Genomic DNA, 21,294 nt, shown 5'->3' on the forward strand with positions numbered 1-21,294 from the left:
CCCCTTTTTTTAGATTGCATGCACACCTGCAGAAACTTTTAAAGGGGCACAGAGCCATTCCTTTGGGAGAGAGCTGTGGAAGCGGCATATTTCTGATGCTGTTTATAAAGAGATGCGTCGTGAGGGCTTGGTCCGGATTTCCAGTCAGAAGAGAGCAACTCGGAGCTACATTGTTTAGAAAAGTGCATTCTGGGAAGGCCTCTAGAAACCTCTGATAAACATTGTTTACATGGCTTCTCCCCCCTAGCACCTGCTTTCTAAATTTAAACCTCCCATCTGTGAAGTAAATTTGTTTTGTGCTGAGCCTAGGAGACTGATAGAAAAGAGACAGACAGGCTTTATTATTTTCCTGTGTACAACCCTAGTTTTTGCCCCCCTCCTTCTCACCGATTGTAAGTAACTATCTTTCCCATGATCCCCTGGGAGTAGTGGGTATCGTTTTGTTTCTCTGGCCTAAATATAGAATTGTGTAATGCAGTGTCTCGCAAACTTTTTCTTTTTCTGCCCCGGCACACTAAAATCGGGCCTGCGTCCGGAGGGCCTCCACTCGTGCATGTACGTCGACGTGATGAGGTCATGCGCATAGGTGGCATCGTCGTCTGTGCATGCGCAGAGGCCCTCCAGACATGGGTCCTGAGCTTGGGGACTTCCAAAATCCAAACTGCCGGGTTCTGGAAATCCCTCCGACACAGTGGTCTCAAACTTGTGGCCCGGGGTCCACATGCGGCCTGCCAGGTACTATTTTGAGGCCCTCGGTATGTTTATCAGAATCACAAAAGTAAAATAAAACAGTTTCTCGATCATATGTACAGTACAGTTTTGTCTTTTTTTTTTTTAAAACCATTTTTTTTGGACTCTGAGCTTTTGGGCCCATATTATATAAACGGCGCCCTAACTTATGCGCTGGTAGGTACCCTGCTGGCGCCTAAGTGGACAACGTTGCTTCAGTGATATTAGAAAACAATTTTCCAGGCGCCTCCCGGAACCTAAATAAAACCGTGCTGGACTCGCAGCTCCAGAGGCCCCTGCCATCGCCTAATGCCGCTATAGGTGTGGCTAACACCAGAAGCGGCGTTCAGGGGCGATCCACATCAAAAGCAGCTGCCGGAAATTGTAGGCCTCGAAAGCCCTGGCCTACATTTCCGGCGTCTACCTTTACCGGAGGCACGATTCTCTAAACGGCGCCGTCGCCTGGTTTGACACGCGATCGGCGGCCAGGGCGCCATTTAGAGAATCCAGGCCTTAGTGCTTGAAAACAGGAGGAACACATACCGTGTATATAGATAGAATGGTTTCAGTCCAATAAGGGGCACAATTTCACCTTATCAGTTGAACATTGCGCAACGTACAGTGCACTCGGGGCTCCTTTTACGAAACCGGGTGGGCGGTTTAATGCGCGTAATAGCGTGCGCTAATTTGCCAGCTGCGCTAGCCGCTACCACCTCTTGAGCAAGCGGTAGTTTTTCGGCTAGCACAGGGGTTAGCGTGCGCTAAAAAGTTGCATGTGATGAAGTCTCTAAGGCGGCTTTGTAAAAGGAGCCCCCAGTCTTAAAATAAATAAATAAAAAGGCCATTGTTTTCCAAAATGGAGCTCCATTGAACCCTGCGATAGAGTTAGCTAATGTTTGAGAAGACTCCCCGAAAAAATAAGTTCTTTTGTCTTCTTTATTCCCATTTTTTGGACATAATAGTAACATCCTCCCCCTTCATAAAACCGTAGCATGGTTTTCAACGCCGGCTGCGGTGGTACCAGCTAAGATGCTCATAGAATTCCTATGAGCGTTGGAGCTGTTACCACAGCGGACAGCGCTAAAAACCACACTACAATTTTGTAAAAGGATAGTAAATGACAGTAGATAAAGACCTGAACGGTCCGTCTGGTCTGCTCTTTAATTACATACATTTCAATTTCTTTTTTTTATACTTTAATTTTTATTAGTTTCAATTTAATTATCAAGCATTACACTTCTCCCTCCGGATTCGCGGGGGGGGATAGGGGCAGAGCCAGACCACGAATGTTGAAATACCGCGAATATCCCCTGGTGTGGCTCTGACCCCCGCCTCCCTCCCTCCTTCCCACCCCCCCCTCCAGTATCCTGGCCTTACCTGGTGGTCTAGCGGGCTTTTGGGGCAGGAGCGATCTTCCTACGCTCCTGCCCCACGCCGATCGCCAATAGGAAATGGCTGCCGAGAGTTCCCTTAGTCTCTCGAGACTACGATGGGAACTCCCCACAGCCATTTCCTATTGCCAATTTACATGGGGCAGGAGCGTAGGAAGATCGCTCCTGCCCTGAAAGCTCGCTAGACCACCAGGTAAGGCCGGGACGCCGGGGAGAAGGCTAAACTATGGGATTTTTTTTCTTTTTTTCCCCCTCTCTAAAAAATTGCGAATATGTGAAATCGCGATTGCCGAAACCGCGAATGGGGAGGGGAGGTTCTGTTCCAGGAATCCCTGCGAATTTCAAAAAATCGTGAATACGTTTTTTAGGCAGGGGAGACAGGAGAGGGCAGCCACCTAAAAGGGGAGATGTTTCCATTAAATTATGGCAAACCTCGCTGTTCTCAAAGTGTCTGCTGGTTTTTGTCTGCTGGTTTTCGGTACAGCCTTTTCACGGTTGCTGTGTGGGTAAGGAGGGGTGCGTGATTGCACAACCTGTGCATCGAGGGTGGAATTCGACAGCCTCTGGAAACAGATATTAAGACGAGGAGAGCCGCTGCAAAGAATTCCCTCCACGTAGCCAAAAAGAACCCCTCCTACTTCTCCCAAGCACCGCATGGAGATTCTCGGCAACCAACCACGCCACGGTCTTGCCACGCGTCACCGCGGCCCTTACGCTTGCAGCGACTTTTGCAAATGGGGCCGAGACGGAGGGAGAATTAAAGACATGGGAAAACCGCATGTTACTCTAAATATTTGAGACGGCTTGGATAGGCTCGAGTAAGCATCAGCGGCAACCCCCGCAAATTTGCGGTCGGCGGTTCACGGTCCCGGTCATTCGCGGTCGGAAAATACCCCGAATGACCGGGACCGTGAACCGCCGACCGCAAATTTGCGGGGGTTGCCGCTGATGCTTACTCGAGCCTATCCAAGCCGTCTCAAATATTTAGAGTAACATGGACTCTGAGCTTTTAGTGTCCGAAAGCAGGAGGAATGTACACCCTATATATCAGCGGTCTCAAACTCGCGGCCTGTGGGCTGCATGCGGCCCTCCAGGTGCTATTTTGCGGCCCACGGTCAGGATGTGATGATCAACTGCTCCCTTGCCGCAGTTGATTGTTCCGGACATAGCTGTTAAAGGAAAGTTTTATAAACTATAAAATTTTACCTCATGCAAAATTGTCATTTCTTTAATAAGACGTTAACTATTTTTTTCTGCTGCCCTCCAAGTACCTACAAATCCAAAATGTGGCCCCACAAAGGGTTTGTGAATAAACTTCTAGGGATACACGTTTACTGTCACTTTAGCAAACGCTCTGCATGACGCTGGCAAGCCTTTAAGAGTTCTTTTTTTCTGTTTTTAACAATAAGACTTGTTCTTATGTTGTTTGAAAACTTTCATGTTAGTCCAGCTGCCCCAGGCTGATGGATTGTGACATATCCTTTCTCTCTGAGACTTGATCCAAAAGGACTTTTTTTTTTTTTTAAATTCGTGAGAGAAAGAATGGACCACTTTGTCTCCCTTCCTAGGTGTGGGGAAGTAGTCATTTAAACTAGTTGACAAGACCCTAGGTTTGCAAAGTTATGACTCACAAGGCATGCTGTCAATTTTCTGTATCTTTCCTTATATACCCTTAACTCGGTGGTCTCAAACCCGCAGCCCAGGGGCCACATGCGGCCCGCCAGGTACTATTTTGAGGCCCTCGGTATGTTTATCATCATCACAAAAGTAAAATAAAACAGTTTCTCGATCAGATGTCTCTTTAGTTATAAATGACAATATTATTATTAAGACTTAGCCAAAAGGAAAGATTTATAAACTATAAAGAGTTTTACCTCATGCAAAATTGTCATTTCTTTAATAAGATATTAAGGGCTCCTTTTACTAAGGTGCGCTAGTGTTTTTAGCACATGTAGCAGATTACCACGCGCTAACCCCGTGCTACGCAGCTGGAATGCTGGCGTTAGTATCTAGCACACGCGGCATTGTAGCGTGCCCTATTCCGCGCGTTAATGCCCTAACACAGCTTAGTAAAAGGAGCCTTAACTCTTTTTTTCTGAGGCCCTCCAAGTACCTACAAATCCCAAATGTGGCCCTGCAAAGAGTTTGAGACCACTTTAACTGGAGAATGACGTGGGGACAAATTTTTCCCCGTCCTTGCGAGAATTCATTTTCCCGTTCCATCGCCGCGAGTTCTTTTCCTGTCCTTGCCCCATTCCTGCAAGCTCCGTCCTCATCAGCACAAGCCTCAAACACTTTATAATCATAAGTAGCAACATTCTAGAGCTCAGATTGTGATGTCATAATGCCTCATTCCACCAATGCCTAAGCTCTGTCCTCATCTGCACAAGCCTCAAACCCTTTCAAATCCTAGGCCTAGAGCCTGGGCCAATCAGACCTTAGATTAAGTGGGGATAGGCGGACCCGCTATGCCTAAGGCCTGATTGGTCCAGGCTTCTAGAGCCTGGGCCAATCAGGCCTTAGGCTTCAGAAGGATGGGCCGGGAAGGGGCGGGCCCGCCTCATTTCGACGAGATTGGCCTGCCGGCTGGACGAGCAAGTCCCGTCTGGCCAACAAGGAAAGGTTAGTTTGGTTGGGGGGAGGTTTGAGGGCTGTTAGTTGGGGGGGGGTGCGGAGCGGGTGCGTCTTCCGGCCTCCTGCCAGCGATCGGTAGTGTCGGGGGGGGGGGGCGGTCGGTAGTGTCGGGGGGGCATCTTCTGGCAAGAGGGATTGGGCACCCTCCTGCCAGTGATCGGTAGTGTCGGGGGGGGGGGGGGCGGTCGGTAGTGTCGGGGGGGCATCTTCTGGCAGGAGGGTTTGGGCACCCTCCTGCCAGCAATTGGACAGGCGGCCGCAGCCCGCTATACTTATAGCAGCAGAGAGATCCTTTGCCGCAATAAGTATAGCGGCCGCGTCTACTTACAATGTAGACCAGCATTTTGTTGGCCTACATTGTAAGCGTCTCTTCCTCTACTAGGGAGACGCGTAGGGCCGCCTAGGTTCGCCTAAGGCCCTTAGGCGAGCTTAGGTGTCTTGCGGGCCTCGCCTTCAATATAGGCAGCCTGCCTGGGGAGCATTTGTTTAAAAAACGTGCATCCCGATTGGCTGATTAGACAGCTGTAGGACGCCTACAGCTGCCTAAAATCGGGACGCACTTTGGAGAATCAGGCCCTTAATCCCCCCACTGCCCACCAGGATAGCCAGGGAAAAATGCTTGAGTACTTGAATAAATTCATGTAAACCATTCTGAGCTCCCCTGGGAGAACAGTAGAGAAAATTAAATGAATGAATGAGGGAATAGTGTAAAAAGCTTCAGCCTCTGATAACCAGAGCTGTTATTGTGATGTCATAATGCCTCCTTCCACCAATGCCTAAGAGCCAACCTCATCAGTGATGTCACAATGGCTTGATTTCTTATACTTGGCTCACTTTTACCACATTTTGATTTCTAGAGTGGTGCAGTGGTTAAAGCTACAGCCTCAGCACCCTGAGATTGTGGGTTCAAACCCACGCTGCTCCTTGTGACCCTGGGCAAGCCACTTAATCCCCCCATTGCCCCAGGTACGTTAGATAGATTGTGAGCCCACCAGAACAGATGGGGAAAAATGCTCGAGTACCTGAATAAATTCATGTAAACCGTTCTGAGCTGCCTGGGGAGAACAGTATAGAAAATTGAATAAATAAACGGCAAGGCACATGACGACATCATGTAAAGTCAGTCTCTAGTTCCTGGCTTTGCCGCATTTTGTTACAGGGATGGCCTTTTAATACATGCCATATACAATTTAAGTTGAAAAATGTGCACCTCGTTGACAGGGGGAGGGAAGCTGACCGGCCCAGAGCATCTTGTCCCTCGGTCGCTGCTTCTCGCACACCGCGCTGCAAATGATCCCCCAAGGCCCTGCGGTTAAAACTCGCAGCTGTTTTCGGTAACTGCAGTGACTTGGGGAGTTTCAAATGCATGTGTTGTGTTGATCAGCTTATTCTTATCCTAACTTCCTTTTCTTTCTGGTTAGTGATTTAAGTAGCCTGTGGCCGGGTTCCCGTTTTGTTTAATACACACATTAAGATATTTTGGTAACTGTTCAACTGATGCTTTTGGCTGTCAGGATTTTGGGGACTGTAATATAGAGTACGAGCTTTTTTTTCTAGAGCACAACGTTGTGAAATATGACTTTTTGATTGAAATGTCTTGGTGAGGTTTTATGTTTGGAAATTTTAGAAGCGGGAATGATATGGTAGGGTCACTTGCTGCGGGCGGTTTTGTTTTGAAGATTATGTAACATATTCTGTGATGGTTTTATTGTAATCTGCTTAGGGGCCTCTTCTATCAAACTGCGCTAGCCGTTTTTAGCGCAGAGAGCCGCGCTGAATGACCCACGCTGTTCCCGATGCTCACGGGGACTCTATGAGCGTCGGGAGCAGCGCGGCTCACCGCACTGCAAACTGATAGGAGAGGCCCTAGGTCAGGGGTAGGGAACTCCGGTCCTCGAGAGCCGTATTCCAGTCGGGTTTTCAGGATTTCCCCAATGAATATGCATTGAAAGCAGTGCATGCAAATAGATGTCATGCATATTCATTGGGGAAATCCTAAAAAGCCGACTGGATTGCGGCCCTCGAGGAGGGACTTTGACACCCCTGCTCTATTGCCTCAGGTATAAAATAAGAACCTGTATATAATATGTAAATCGCTTTGACTATAACTACAGAAAGGCAGTACATAAGAATAGCCTTACTGGGACAGACCAATGGTCCCATCAAGCCCAGTAGCCCGTTCTCACGGTGGCCAATCCAGGTCACTAGTACCTGGCCAAAACCCAAGGTGTAGCAATATTCCATGCTACCAATCCAGGGCAAGCAGTGGCTTCCCCCGTGTCTGTCTCAATAACAGACTATGGACTTTTCCTCCAGGAACTTGTTCAAACCTTTCTTAAAACCAGCTACGCTATCCGCTCTTACCACATCCTCTGGCAACGCGTTTCAGAGCTTAACTATTCTCTGAGCGAAAAAATATTTCCTCCTATTGGTTTCAAAATTATTTCCATGTAACTTCATCGAGTGTCCTCTAGTCTTTGTAATTTTTGACGGAGTGAAAAATCGATCCACTTGTACCCGTTCTACTCCACTCAGAACTTCAATCGTATCTCTTCTCAGTACATCAAGACCCTTTCCTTTAACACCCCCACCCCCAAGTTGTTTCAGCACACTTGAATTCTGTCAGGTTTTTACTCCTAGAGGAATTGTGCGCAAAAAAAAAAATTTCTGCACCAAAAGTTTCAGCATTCTGCGCATAAAATTAGCAAATTCTGCAATATTATTTGTCAAAAATGTAATCAATATTTTTGCCAATAACTATCCATATTCCTTTCTCCCTTCCCTCCCCCTGTGCCAGCGACTTTCCTTTCTCTCCTTCCCAACACTCCTAAGGCTCGCACGCTATCTGCTGCTAACCTGGAAGCCTCCCCTCTGCCGCGGAGAGATTTCCGGGTTAGCAGCAGGCAGCGTATGGGAATTGCTGCCAATACCATGATCTGAAGATGCCGACACGGTTGAGATTCTGTGCGGGAAAGGGGAATTCTGTGCCACTGTGCAGTTCTGTGGAAATTGCGCAGAATAACGCCAGGAGTCGGTTTTGGTCTCTGCCTCCTTTTTCTCAGCACATATGGGGCAGTTGCTGCCCTGTAAGAAAATATTTCCTCTGGCACTTCTTCCTTTCAGAATTATACAAGTCAAGAGACCCCGCCCCCTTCGCTTTTTATTTCTGTGAGAAATACCACTTCTTTAATTATTTGGGGGGTAATATCGAGTGCATAATGGCCAACATTTTTGTAAATGATGGTCTTCATAGGTAAAAAGAAATTGGCAGCATTTGGATGGTGGCTGCCACTGAATATCTGAAGTTTTTCGGTCAGGCTGTGGCGATCCACATAGCTTATCAACACACACTTTTTTTTCTATCTTATCATATGAATTTTTTTTTTTTTTAATTCTTTATTAATTTTCACATCACATTCAAAAGTGCATTAAATTTTACACACAAATATTATCATAAACAGCACCTATATTCAATCAATATTAATACAAAATATACTCCCCCCCCCCTTTTCATTATAGCCAATCAAAAAAGAATACAAAATGCCTTTCCCCCCTCCCTTCCTCCCATCCATCCTCCCTGGATGTGTGTGCTAGAGAATGACACGGTGACAAAATTCATCACCGTTCCCGTCCCCGCGGATAACCGCGGGAAATAATCCCATGTCATTTTCTAGTGTCTATTTCAACCTCGGTCCTTCTACCCCAGCATTCTTCAAAGCAAAGCTTGCGGGTCAGTGGTTGTGGCCATTCATGCTCTGATTCTTATGTGAGCCAAGGATAATGAAGCCATTGTGACATCACTGATGTGATTGGCTCTTAGGCACTGGTGGAATGAGGCATTATGACATCACAATATCTGCTCTGGATACCAGAGACTGTCATTCTGTAGTGTCTGTTTCAACCTCAGTCCTTCTACACCAGCATTCTTCAAAGCAAAGCTTGCGGGTCAGTGGTTGTGGCCATTCATACTCTGATTCTTATGTGAGCCAAGGATAATGAAGCCATTGTGACATCACTGATGTGATTGGCTCTTAGGCACTGGTGGAATGAGGCATTATGACATCACAATATCTGCTCTGGATACTAGAGACTGTCATTCTGTAGTGTCTGTTTCAACCTCAGTCCTTCTACACCAGCATTCTTCAAAGCAAAGCTTGCGGGTCAGTGGTTGTGGCCATTCATACTCTGATTCTTATGTGAGCCAAGGATAATGAAGCCATTGTGACATCACTGATGTGATTGGCTCTTAGGCACTGGTGGAATGAGGCATTATGACATCACAATATCTGCTCTGGATACTAGAGACTGTCATTCTGTAGTGTCTGTTTCAACCTCAGTCCTTCTACACCAGCATTCTTCAAAGCAAAGCTTGCGGGTCAGTGGTTGTGGCCATTCATACTCTGATTCTTATGTGAGCCAAGGATAATGAAGCCATTGTGACATCACTGATGTGATTGGCTCTTAGGCACTGGTGGAATGAGGCATTATGACATCACAATATCTGCTCTGGATACCAGAGACTGTCATTCTGTAGTGTCTGTTTCAACCTCAGTCCTTCTACACCAGCATTCTTCAAAGCAAAGCTTGCGGGTCAGTGGTTGTGGCCATTCATACTCTGATTCTTATGTGAGCCAAGGATAATGAAGCCATTGTGACATCACTGATGTGATTGGCTCTTAGGCACTGGTGGAATGAGGCATTATGACATCACAATATCTGCTCTGGATACCAGAGACTGTCATTCTGTAGTGTCTGTTTCAACCTCAGTCCTTCTACACCAGCATTCTTCAAAGCAAAGCTTGCGGGTCAGTGGTTGTGGCCATTCATACTCTGATTCTTATGTGAGCCAAGGATAATGAAGCCATTGTGACATCACTGATGTGATTGGCTCTTAGGCACTGGTGGAATGAGGCATTATGACATCACAATATCTGCTCTGGATACCAGAGACTGTCATTCTGTAGTGTCTGTTTCAACCTCAGTCCTTCTACACCAGCATTCTTCAAAGCAAAGCTTGTGGGTCAGTGGTTGTGGCCATTCATGCTCTGATTCTTATGTGAGCCAAGGATAATGAAGCCATTGTGACATCACTGATGTGATTGGCTCTTAGGCACTGGTGGAATGAGGCATTATGACATCACAATATCTGCTCTGGATACCAGAGACTGTCATTCTGTAGTGTCTGTTTCAACCTCAGTCCTTCTACACCAGCATTCTTCAAAGCAAAGCTTGTGGGTCAGTGGTTGTGGCCATTCATGCTCTGATTCTTATGTGAGCCAAGGATAATGAAGCCATTGTGACATCACTGATGTGATTGGCTCTTAGGCACTGGTGGAATGAGGCATTATGACATCACAATATCTGCTCTGGATACCAGAGACTGTTATTCTGTAGTGTCTGTTTCAACCTCAGTCCTTCTACACCAGCATTCTTCAAAGCAAAGCTTAAGGGTCAGTGGTTGTGGCCATTCATACTCTGATTCGTCCCTCTCTCCTTAAAGAATGACATGAAGATGGTTTCCCGCGGTTATCCGCGGGGACGGGAACGGTGATGAATTTTGTCACCGTGTCATTCTCTAGTGTGTGCAAAACAGATTAAAAATGAAACCATACACGACTACTCGGAGTTAACAAAATTCGTTAATGGGCCCCATACTAATTTAAAAAAAAATTATAATGACCTAATATAACTGAATTCAATTTTTCAAATTTATAACATAAACCTAAGGTGCTCCTTTTACTAAGGTGCGCTAGTGTTTTTTAGCGCACACACAAAATTACCGCACGCTACGCTTCTAGAATAACGCCGGCTCAGTGTTGGTGTTAAGGTGTAGCGCACGCGGCAGTTTAGCGCTCGCTATTCCGTGCGTTAAGGCCCTAACGCACCTTAGTAAAAGGAGCCCAAAGACTCCCACCAAAAGGAAAAGTTAGGCCTGTCCCAATTTTTCCAATTTTTGGTAATCGTCTGCATGGCCAATCCCTGCTATAACAATTAGAAGCCTACTTTTATACTTGTCTAATGGAGGTCTAGTTTTCAATAATGTCCCACAGATTACCGTCTCACAAGACAACAGAATCGAAGATTCCAAAATCAAATTGATTTGTCCCCATATTGATTTCCAAAAGTTGAGTATTAAGGGATAGTAGAACAACAGATGATCCAGTGTCCCTACATCAAGATGGCAGTGCCAGCATCTATTAGATTTGGAACTGTCTAACTTCTGCAAACGAACAGGGGGTCCAAAAAACTCTATGTAACAGAAAAATCCAAGTTTGCCTCATAGATGCTGACGCTGTACACCTCATCCTCCAAGTCCAAATCCGTGGCCATCGAGTAGCAGAAATCTGCTGCTTTATCTCAATGCTCCAAATGTCTTTTAGACTAGTTTTAGGTTTCTTGTTCAAATATTCAGATATTAATTTATACCACTTGGCGGCCTGATGCCATAGCAAATATGTCTGGAAGCTTAGGCCCGGCAAGCTATACTGATTATTTAAATTTTGCCAGTCGGGGAACCCCTTCTGAGTGGCCTGCTTCAACTGCAACCAGACTGCTGGCAAGATGGACCTCTGGTCTGACCTAGCAGCGGCAATTCTTATGTTCTTATGACAGACAGACAGGGAGGCCAGAGAGACAGACAGAAAGACAGATAGACAGCTAGCGGCTAAAGAGAGAGAGAGAAAGAAAGACAGACAGATGGGGGGGGGGGGGGACAGACAGACAGGGGGCCAGGGAGAGACACAGACAGCAAGAATAGCAGACAAGACAGTGTCCAAGGGGAAAGAGAGACAGAAAGAAAGACAGACAAACACATCTATTGTAGCACACATTAATGTAACGGGCTTAAAGACTAGTTATTGATATTTTGATTATTATAGAATTTTATAAATTAATTTAAAAAAATTATTTCCTCTTCTATTTTTGAGTGGAGTTTTTTTCTTAATGGATGTGAAATATGTCTTCATTGGCTCCCGGTTTATTTTAGAATTCAATTTAAATGCGCTTGTATTTCTTTTAAAATTCTACATGGTATCTTTAATCCTCTTATTCCTTTATTTTGGAATGTTTACCAATTTTCCTTTGCAAGAGGTATCCAACAATTTAAACTCTCCCTTCCTTCTTAAAAAGGGATTAAAGGAGTCAATCTTTAGTCTTTAAATTCTCTTAACTCTGGAACGATCTCCCTTTTTTTTTTTTAAGGAGTTCTAGTTCATTTCAATTTTTCCATAAATCTTTAAAAACTACTCTATTTGCCAAACATTTTGAAAGTTAATTCTTCTGAAATTTTGCTATTATCTTCTATTTATCATTTGTAAATCATTCCCTGTTTATTTAATTGCTGTAAACCGAGTCGAGCCTTCTCAGAATGATAACTCGGTATACAAAGTTAAGCTTTAGTTTGGTTTATGCAGTATATAAAGTATTTAATAAACATAAACATTTAAATTTAAAAAAAACCAACACATAAACATTATGCTCTCATTGTAACGATGAGCAGGGCTTCAGGACCCAAGATGTCTCTGGTGGCTTCCGCTTGTTTCCAGCCTGGGTGCGATGCTGCTGCTCTGGGGTGCAGGCTGCAGCTCATTAACGAGGACCTTTTCTGTTGTCCCAAAAACACCAGCGGCTCTAGAGAAAAGCAGAGTGGAGAAGGCAGGATGGAGAGGCAGAGGAGTTTGTTTGTGCGGCATTGAGCTAATCTACGAGTGCTGGTTGATCTGCGACCTTTATCTGCCCAGTGTTATCTCCTGAATGTCTCTGCTTACGTGTTGCTTTAGAAAGACGAGGGCAGATGCGATTAGGAGCTGTGGATTTAGTCCTGTTTTTGTAACCTGATTGGCGTAAGTCAGGATGGGGAATTTTTTTGATGGAAGCTCACGCTGGTGATTCTTAAAAGCAAAACAAAAACAGAGCTGATATGGGTGAACCCACCTTTGGAACTCATGTTCACCCTTCTTTGAACCCACTGGAGATTTAAACAAAAATAAATAAATAAATGTATTAATTTCCTGATATTCCTACACATGCTGTTCTATTTATTTGCTGTTCCTCTGTTTTATCTGTCTTATTTGCATGGTAGCCTTCCCAGGACCCTCTACAAAAATTACAAATAATGAAAACAGAGGTGCATTGTTGGACCGAGCCTGGGAGAGGGTTTGTTTGTCATTGCATTAACTCAGTTCTCACCACCCCCATCATAAGCATAAGAACATAAGCACCACCATACTGGAATAGACTTAAAGTTTCATCAGGCACAGTATCCTGTTTTCAACAGTGGTCCATTTAGGTCACAAATACCTGGTAAGATACTAAACAAATAAAACGGATTTTATGCTGCTTAAATACACGGTAGATTTTCCCAAGTCCATCTTAATAATGACTTTTGGACTTTTAAGAAGTTATCTAAACATTTTTTGATGGGTTTCTTTTTTTTTTTTTTTTTTTTTTTTTAAACCCTGTTAAGCTAACTGCTTTGACCACATTCTTTGATGGTGAATTCCAAAATTTAAAGGCACGTTTGAGTGCAGAAATGTTTCCTTTAGTTTGTTTTAAATTTACTACTTAGTAGCGCAGTACTTTCCAGTTACCCTCCTCAGTTCCCTGACAGTGGCATTATAAAAATGAGGAAAGGGGTCTGGGCCTACAGCAGCATGTGCTCATGAGTTATGAGTGCATTACAAATCCTGTACTTGCGCACATGCTGATAATAGTGCACGTTACACTGAGACATGGGAGGGCATGAGGTAGGGATTGAAGGCTGCATGTAGTGGGATTCAATTGTACGTGTTGTTCTTAGTAGGATTTAACCGATTCTTTGCCAGAAGTTTCAAAGAAGAGTTACATTAAAGTTCAGTAAGTATTATCCTATCCCCAGAGGTCTTATAATCTTTGGGCCCAATATTCAGACCTCAGGAGGCAGCCCGGCTATCTCCTGCGGTCAGCGCAAACCCATAAATTCAGTGCAAGCCCATTTAAGAACATAAGAATAGCCTTACTGAGTCAGACCAATGGTCCATCAAGCCCAGTAGCCCGTTCTCAAGTTGGCCAATCCAGGTCCTGACCAAAACCCAAAGAATAGCAATATTCCATGCTACCGATCCAGGGCAAGCAGAAGCTTCCCTCATGTCTTAATAACAGACTACGGACTTTTCCTCCAGGAACTTGTCCAAACCTTTCTTAAAACCAGCTAGGCTATCTGCTCTTACCACAACCACTGGCAATGTGTTTCAGAGCTTAACTCTTCTCTGAGTGAAAAAATATTTCCTGCTATTGGTTTTAAAAGTATTTCCTTTTGACGGAGTGAAAAATCGATCCATTGGCAACCAGCATCAAATTTTCTTTTTTTATCTGCCTTTTAGATAGACGGTTAAACTGATATTCGTTGGCTGACTGAACAAGTTATGGTGACTAAAGATAGACCTCCTATTTATGCGGGTCTATCTAGCTGCTAAACTGAGCTGGTCAGCTAAAGAATATTTGTGCTGATCAACTGTGTCACATGACATAGCTGGTAGCCAGGTTAAGCCGCTAAAGTGCCAATGGAGACAGCCCAACCTACATAAACGACCGCCTTATCCAAACCACCTCTACCAGGCATAGAAAAACACACACCTCATTCACTTACCCCCCAATCAAAGAAGTAAAACGGAAAAAACTATACAACGGACTACTGGCCACTCAGACAGCAAAGATAGACAACCAAGTCTCCAACCTATTGACAACAACCCCAGACTACAAGATGTTCAGAAAGGAAATAAAAACTATACTCTTCAAGAAATCCCTTAATAAAGCTTAATACCATGATAAAGCTTAACCCCCCTCTTACCATCCCCTCCCTAACCCCAGATCCTACTTTTCCCTCTCTTGGAAACCTTCTCTGATCTAACGTTGTAACCCTTCTTCCATAACTCTTTTTGTATTCCGCTTTGAACCGAAAGGTAGTGGCGGAATAGAAATCTGTAATGTAATGTAATATTTAGCAGCCATCTTGTGCTGGATATTAAGTCTTAGTTGGCTAAGTTCTATTTAAACGATCAGGAGCCATTCCTGGCTGCTTTACCTGAGGCAATGTGGAAATTAAGAACCATAAAAAAATTTGGTGCGGGCATTAGTTTTATCTTTTTTAGACTATTGTAACATCATCTATTTAGAAGCACCCGAAAACATTCTAAGGAAATTAAGGATAATTCAGAATACAGCTGTTCGATTGATTTTTGGTTTAAAAAAAGAACGGCCATATTAGTCCATATTATCGTTTACTTCATTGTCTGCCTTTGGAGGCAAGAGTATTATTCAAATTTTCCTGTATCTGCTTTAAGCTGATATCGGGATTGTCTCCAGCTTACCTTTTTCCTCATTTTGTGTTGCATAGACCATCAAGAGAAACTAGAAACTTCTACTTATTTGCTTATCCAAAAATTAATGGGTGTAGATATAAGACCTTCTTAGATAGGACCCTAGCATTTCAAGCTGGTAGGCAACAATCTTGGTTAGGTAAATGTATTCAGCAAGCTATGTTTTTGGAAATTAATTAAGACCACTTTGTTCGATAAGTTTATAATAATAATAATAACAACTTTATTCTTCTATACCGCCACAATCTTGTGACTTCTAGGCGGTTTACAATCAAGAGTGCTGGACATTCAGCGAGTTACAATGTGCAGATAGTCAGAGGAAATACCGAGTGCATAAACATTAACGAAGCAAAATTATAGATATATAAATTTGTTGAGCGGGAATATACGGTATACAGATTGGAAGAAATGTCCAAGTGGGCCTGTTAGGGGAAGGCCGTGCAATTCAAAAAATACAGCGAGAATTACGATATGATAACAGTAACAATTTATATATATCACTAGCTGATGCCCCGGCGTTGCACGGGTATTTAATTATAGCAATAACACTGTAAATGGATTCAAATAAAGATACTTTATAGTGGTGAATGAAAGTATTTGTTTACAGCTTTATAAAAAGTACAATATTCAAATTATAATGTGAAATATTTGACAAAATGAATACAATACAACTAACACAAAACTTGATTATAAACAACATTTTTAGTTTCACCTCCAGGAGCAAGAACATATAAATTCTTGGGTGAAGAGACCCCCAGAACATATCACCCCAGGTAGTGAGGGATCTGCATACCAAGTTTCGTTCAAATCGGTCAAGCCGTTTTTGATTTACTGTGAGAATGGCAGCTGTTTACATTTTTTCCATTGACATGAATGGGTGAAATCTGATTTTCTGTTTGTAGCTCCGCCCACGTGTGCAGGTGGGCCGCGAGACCCCCAGAACATATCACCCCAGGTAGTGAGGGATCTGCATACCAAGTTTCGTTCAAATCGGTCAAGCCGTTTTTGCGTGATCGCGGCACATACATACATACACACATACATACCTCCGATTTTATATATATAGATAGAGCCATGGAGTTTTAGGCGGACTTAAGAGGGGAGAGAGAGAAGAGTAGGTCAGTTGTTTAGGTATTTCAGGAATAGGTGTGTTTTTAGGCGCTTAGTGAGTTTTATTATTGAAATTCTATTTTACAAATATTTGTATTTTGTACTGTATTATTGTATTTCGCTGATTGTCCAGCTCTTTTTAGTGTAAACCGCCTAGAACTTTTGGTTATGGCGGTATAAAAGAATAAAGTTGTTATTATTATTGTTCAGTGACTTGACCCAAGGTCACAAGATCCAGATGTGCCCTCAAGTTGAACCAGCTCTTCTCAACCACAAAATGAGGAGTGGTTTGCACCCATGGTACAGGAGTGGCTTGCCATTACCGTTTCCTGCATAGTGTCATGTGCCACCATTTTGCTGCTGCCCAGAACCTGTCCTGTAACAGAACCAGGGTAACAGGGGATTAGAGGAATTGCCCAAGGCCACAAGAAGCTGCTATAGGATTTAAACCTGAGCCATCTAGTTCTTAGCCTGCTGCTCCAACCATTAGGCTACTCTTCTAAGGTAACAGGAGCCCTATACCCTCCCCGCCCCGTTAACGCCCCAATCCCGCCTCAGCCCCAGTTGCCTGCTCTCGTGTGAGGCAGCTTTTCAAAATCCGGACAAAGTGCCAGGTTTTGAAAAGCCATCCGGGAAAATCCAGATGTCTGGTAACCCTAGTCACAGGGCTCTTCTGGGGCCTCCCTGTTCCCCTCAGCTCCAGGACATCTAACCGCCTCCCGGCCTGGGCCCCCACCCCTCTGACTCAGCCTCCGACATGTTATCCGTTCAGCAATATCACTTACAAAAATATTGATAAGGACAGGCCCAATAACCGAACTTTCTGGCACACCGTTGGAAACATTTCTTTCCTCAGAGTGAGCCCTGTTTACCGCTACCCTCTGTCACCTTTCGCCCCCCCAGTTCCTTAGCCAATCCATCACTTTGGGGCCCATACTGAGGGCACTCAGTTTCTTTATTTAGACGCCTGTGTGGAACAGTGTCGGAGGCTTTGCAAAAATATGAACACACCACGTCTAGCGCTCGCCCTCTGTCCAACTCTCTGGGTTACCCAGTCAAAAGAAATTGATCAGATTTGCCTGACAAAACCTGTCTCTAGGGGAAACCATGTTGCCTCAGGTCCCAAATCTTCACTGTTCTCTGTTTTATTTATTTATGTCATTAATTGGAGATTTGTTAACTGAGATTCACTCAAAAGCGGTTTACAATGCGTTGCATAGTAATCAATTATTCTTTAGGTATTTTCCCTGTCTGTCCCAGCAGGCTTACTGTGGTACCTGGGGCAATTGAGGGTTAGGTGACTCGCCCAGAATCACAGAGAGCATGCTGGGATTGAACTCGCGAGGTGCTGAGGCAGCAGCTGTAACCACTAGGCCACTTTTTTTTTCTTAAGACTTTCCATTAATTTACTTATCACAGACGTCAGACTTACTGGTCTGCAGTTCCCTGTCTTCTTCCTTACTTTCCGTTTTGTGGCAAGGGATCATGTCTGCCTTATTGTAAACCGTGTCGAGCTCCACTTCAGTGGAGAAGATGCGGTATATAAATCTAAGGCTTAGTTTAGTTTAGTTTAGTTTATTCAGTCCTCCGGTACCACTCCTGACTCTAGAAAAGCACTGAAAAGGTCAGCCAGCGGAGCCACCGGTACTTCGTTCAGTATCCTCGGATGTCCACCATCCAGTCCCGTCGCTTTGTCCACCTATCTCCTCACGAATACCGCTTACTAGAGCTTCTTGTACTTCTCCCCCGGCAACTAGTGATGTCATAGCTAGTTTAAAGCATATTTTGTTAGTAGAGCTGCGGAGCAAGTATCCCTTAGCAAAAGCCGTCGGCAACCTTTTTATCCCGTCAAAAATGACAAAGACTAGGGGACACGCGATGAAGTTACAGGGAAATACTTTTAAAACCAACTGGAGGAAATATTTTTTTTCACTCAGAGAATAGTTAAGCTGTGGAACGCATTGCCAGAGGATGTGGTAAGAGCAGATAGTGTAGCTGGTTTTAAGAAAGGTTTGGACAAGTTCCTGGAGGAAAAGCCCATAGTCTTATTGAGAAAGACATGGGGGAAGCCACTGCTTGCCTTGGATTGGTAGCATGCAGAGTTGCTACTCCTTGGGTTTTGGCCAGGTACTAGTGATCCGAACGGGCTACTGGGCTTGATGGACCATTGGTCTGACCCAGGAAGGCTATTCTATGTTCTTATGTTCTTAATTTAAGATGTAGATTCTCTCTCCTCCCCCAACCCATAGCCAAGTTTCTCTCCCCTCTCCAGGTCTCAAGCTTTTAATCTCCCTTCCAATTGCATGAAACCCCCCCCCCCAGCCCTACCGAGGTACCTGGTGGTCCAACGGGAGACTTTGCGGCAGGAATGCGACCCTCTCACTCCTGCCTCCTTGTGGCTGTTTTCTGAAATAGCTGCTGCAACTCTCGCAGCATTTCCTTTAGTACCACGAGCTACCGCAAGTGGTCGCAGCAGCCATTTTAGAAGGCAGGAGCAAGTAAGCTGCCCTTCTGCCACAAAGAACCCCGCTGGACCATCAGGTACCTCAGTAGGCCTGGGGGGGATTGCGGGGTTTGGAGGGAGATTAAAGGGTCGGGGTCGGGGCCTGGAGAGCCACAGTCGCATGCAAGAAGAGCCGCATGTGGCTCGCAAGCCACGGGTTACCGATCCCTGCCTTAGCAGAACCCTGGGCCCTCTATAGAGCTAAACAGTTTGATTCTGTCTCTTTTTCTATACAACTTTTCCAGTCATTCTTTTCTGTAAATATCTCAATGTACAAGTAAAACGCTCCCTTGCAATTAAAAGCAACGTTTAAGATGTGATGGAAAAGGTCAAGCTAGTTATAGCTTATCTCTGGTCTTAAGATATCTCATTGACTTTTATATGGGATGTCTTGTTGAAGGGAGTGAGAGTAGCCCCAAAGGTCGTACAAAAAAGGATATTGCTAATTCAGGAACATAAGGGAAAAACACGGTAGGAAAAGCAATAAAGGATCTTGTTGGAACCCAGGTTAAGAACCACTGTTCTAGAGTCTTACACTGGACATTAAAATCTGTTCAGTCGGTAAATTTGGGAACTTGTGTATTAAGGGCCGGACCTGTGATTTTAGCATGATATCCCTGCAGTAGGGACACCAACCAGCCAACACACATTTTAATTGTAGATTTGCTGCTCTTTTCCCAATATTATCATATCCCTTTGGAGTTTGCAAAATGATCTACATGTTAGCAGTAAGATAGCTGTTTTTGCAATGGCTCTCGAATGTTGCTTTCCTCTCTCTCTCTCTCTCTCTCTCTGCACTGTTTTTTTTTTCATATTTCTTCTTATTTGCATGTACTGAAGGGAGGTTACATTTGTCCTTTAGGTTTATAGGGGAAAAAAACCCAGTGCACATTTTTTTTTTTTAATGTGGTAGGTAAAACAAAATTATCAAGCTCTCAGCTGTGCAATAATCCATCATTGAACCTCCAGATACCCTCTGCGCAGGGAAATAAAAATAGCAGGCTTGAAGCAAACATTGGCTTCTGTCCTTCTCCCCTCCGTTCTGCCACTCACTCTCTCCTGTAACTGGACCAGCGTGTCGCACCCTGTGGAGTTCAGGATTAATCCTGCCGCTTCACACGGTGAATTTAACTTGCTTGTTCTGACTCGTGCAGAACTCCGGGTCCTGTGAACTCCCTTTTTTTCTAACTTTCTCATAACCACTGGGGGACTATCGGATGTTTGTCATTTAAGTCGATCCTGGCGTTCTAACTCCTGTCTTTCTATGTTGCTTTGGCAGATCACACCGTGGGTTGGCTTCAGATTTCTAGAAGCGCCGAGAAGCCGTTCGGAGCATCGCTGTGCACAGCAGCCCATTCGCTGATGGGAACGGGGCTCCGGCAGGTTATCCAGATCGGGGCGTGCACACGGACAACTCACCATTGAAGTCCCCTGCGCCCACAACTTAAGGCAGAGAGCCGCCTTCTGTCTGCTGCTCTTTGATTCCCCTCAAGCCCCCATCGTCCTGAAATACTCAACATATCCAGATGGGGTAACGTGATAGGCCGAAATTGCACACAGAAGGTTGCACAAGTTCTACAGGATTACAGGGGCCCGTTTTAAAAGAAGGCTGAGGAGACAGCTGGCAGAAGGAAGGGGTCATTCCCTCAAGATTTGAAAAGAAAGTTGCTTTGATTTGCACAGTTAGAACAAGAAGCCCAGACATTGCATAGCAACTGGATTTTTGACTGTAAGCACAGGGGAGATCCTTTTTTTTTTTTTTTCCTGTGTGTTTTCAGAAGCGTGGGATATTTGCACAGTATAAGCCTTGATGCAACCACTTTTTTAAACCCTTTTTCAGTTTTTTTTGGTTTGGTTTTTTTTTTTTTTTTTGCTTTTGTTTGGAGGAAAGCGGCAAGGCAGAAAGCTGACGGCATGGCGCGCATGAATCGCCCCGCACCCGTAGAGGTGTGCTATAAAAACATGAGGTTCTTGATCACCCACAATCCCACCAATGCAACCCTGAATACATTCATCGAGGTAAGTGGAAGCTGTTCGTGTGAATTGCAGATAGGTCACTGCTTAAGAGTCCCGTCAGTAACTTTGCAATGCACGTGGTGGGTGGGAGGAGACTGGAAAGAGCACCTGTGGTAACAATAGAGAAAACGCCATACAGAGCAAAAGGGGGGGGGGGAGTTTTGCTTTGCCAGGTGCCTTTTAATAGTTTTGAGCGTTGAGCAATAAGGTCATTCAGTAGTTCCACTGTCTGGACTTTAAAAAAAAAAAAATCTGTTTCAATCATCGGCTGGATTTCCTGGGAATACATGACAGCCTGTTGATACCACAGTAGGGGTACAGGTCGCCCTTGATCAGTACATGCAAAATAAGCCATGCACTCCATAGTGTCTCTGAGGCTTTTAATTGGTTTTCTACCCCAGGGATAGATGCAAGCCAAGACTTTGAGCTGATAAAAACGTCGATCGTTGTGGTGTATATAAAATTGTAAAGTTTCAAATTTATTAAAATTTGATGAATCGCGTTACATCAAATAGAGTGAATAATTGGTGTGCGGTCTGGCTCTTCAGTCACCCTT

General features: G+C 44.5%; 1 protein-coding gene across 2 annotated transcripts in view; it reads left to right on the forward strand.

The window, feature by feature from the left end:
- The window catches only part of PTP4A3 (protein tyrosine phosphatase 4A3), a 224,017-nt gene that overhangs the window by 60,728 nt on the left and 141,995 nt on the right, over window positions 1–21,294 (forward strand). For both annotated transcript variants that reach the window (XM_033933157.1, XM_033933158.1), the window contains exon 3: window positions 20,002–20,741. In XM_033933157.1, coding sequence (XP_033789048.1) covers window positions 20,637–20,741 — 105 coding nt within the window. In that variant the 5' untranslated portion in view covers window positions 20,002–20,636. The remainder of the gene's footprint in view (window positions 1–20,001; window positions 20,742–21,294) is intronic.

This window comes from Geotrypetes seraphini, chromosome 2, assembly GCF_902459505.1.
Source record: "Geotrypetes seraphini chromosome 2, aGeoSer1.1, whole genome shotgun sequence".
Lineage (NCBI taxonomy): Eukaryota > Metazoa > Chordata > Amphibia > Gymnophiona > Dermophiidae > Geotrypetes > Geotrypetes seraphini.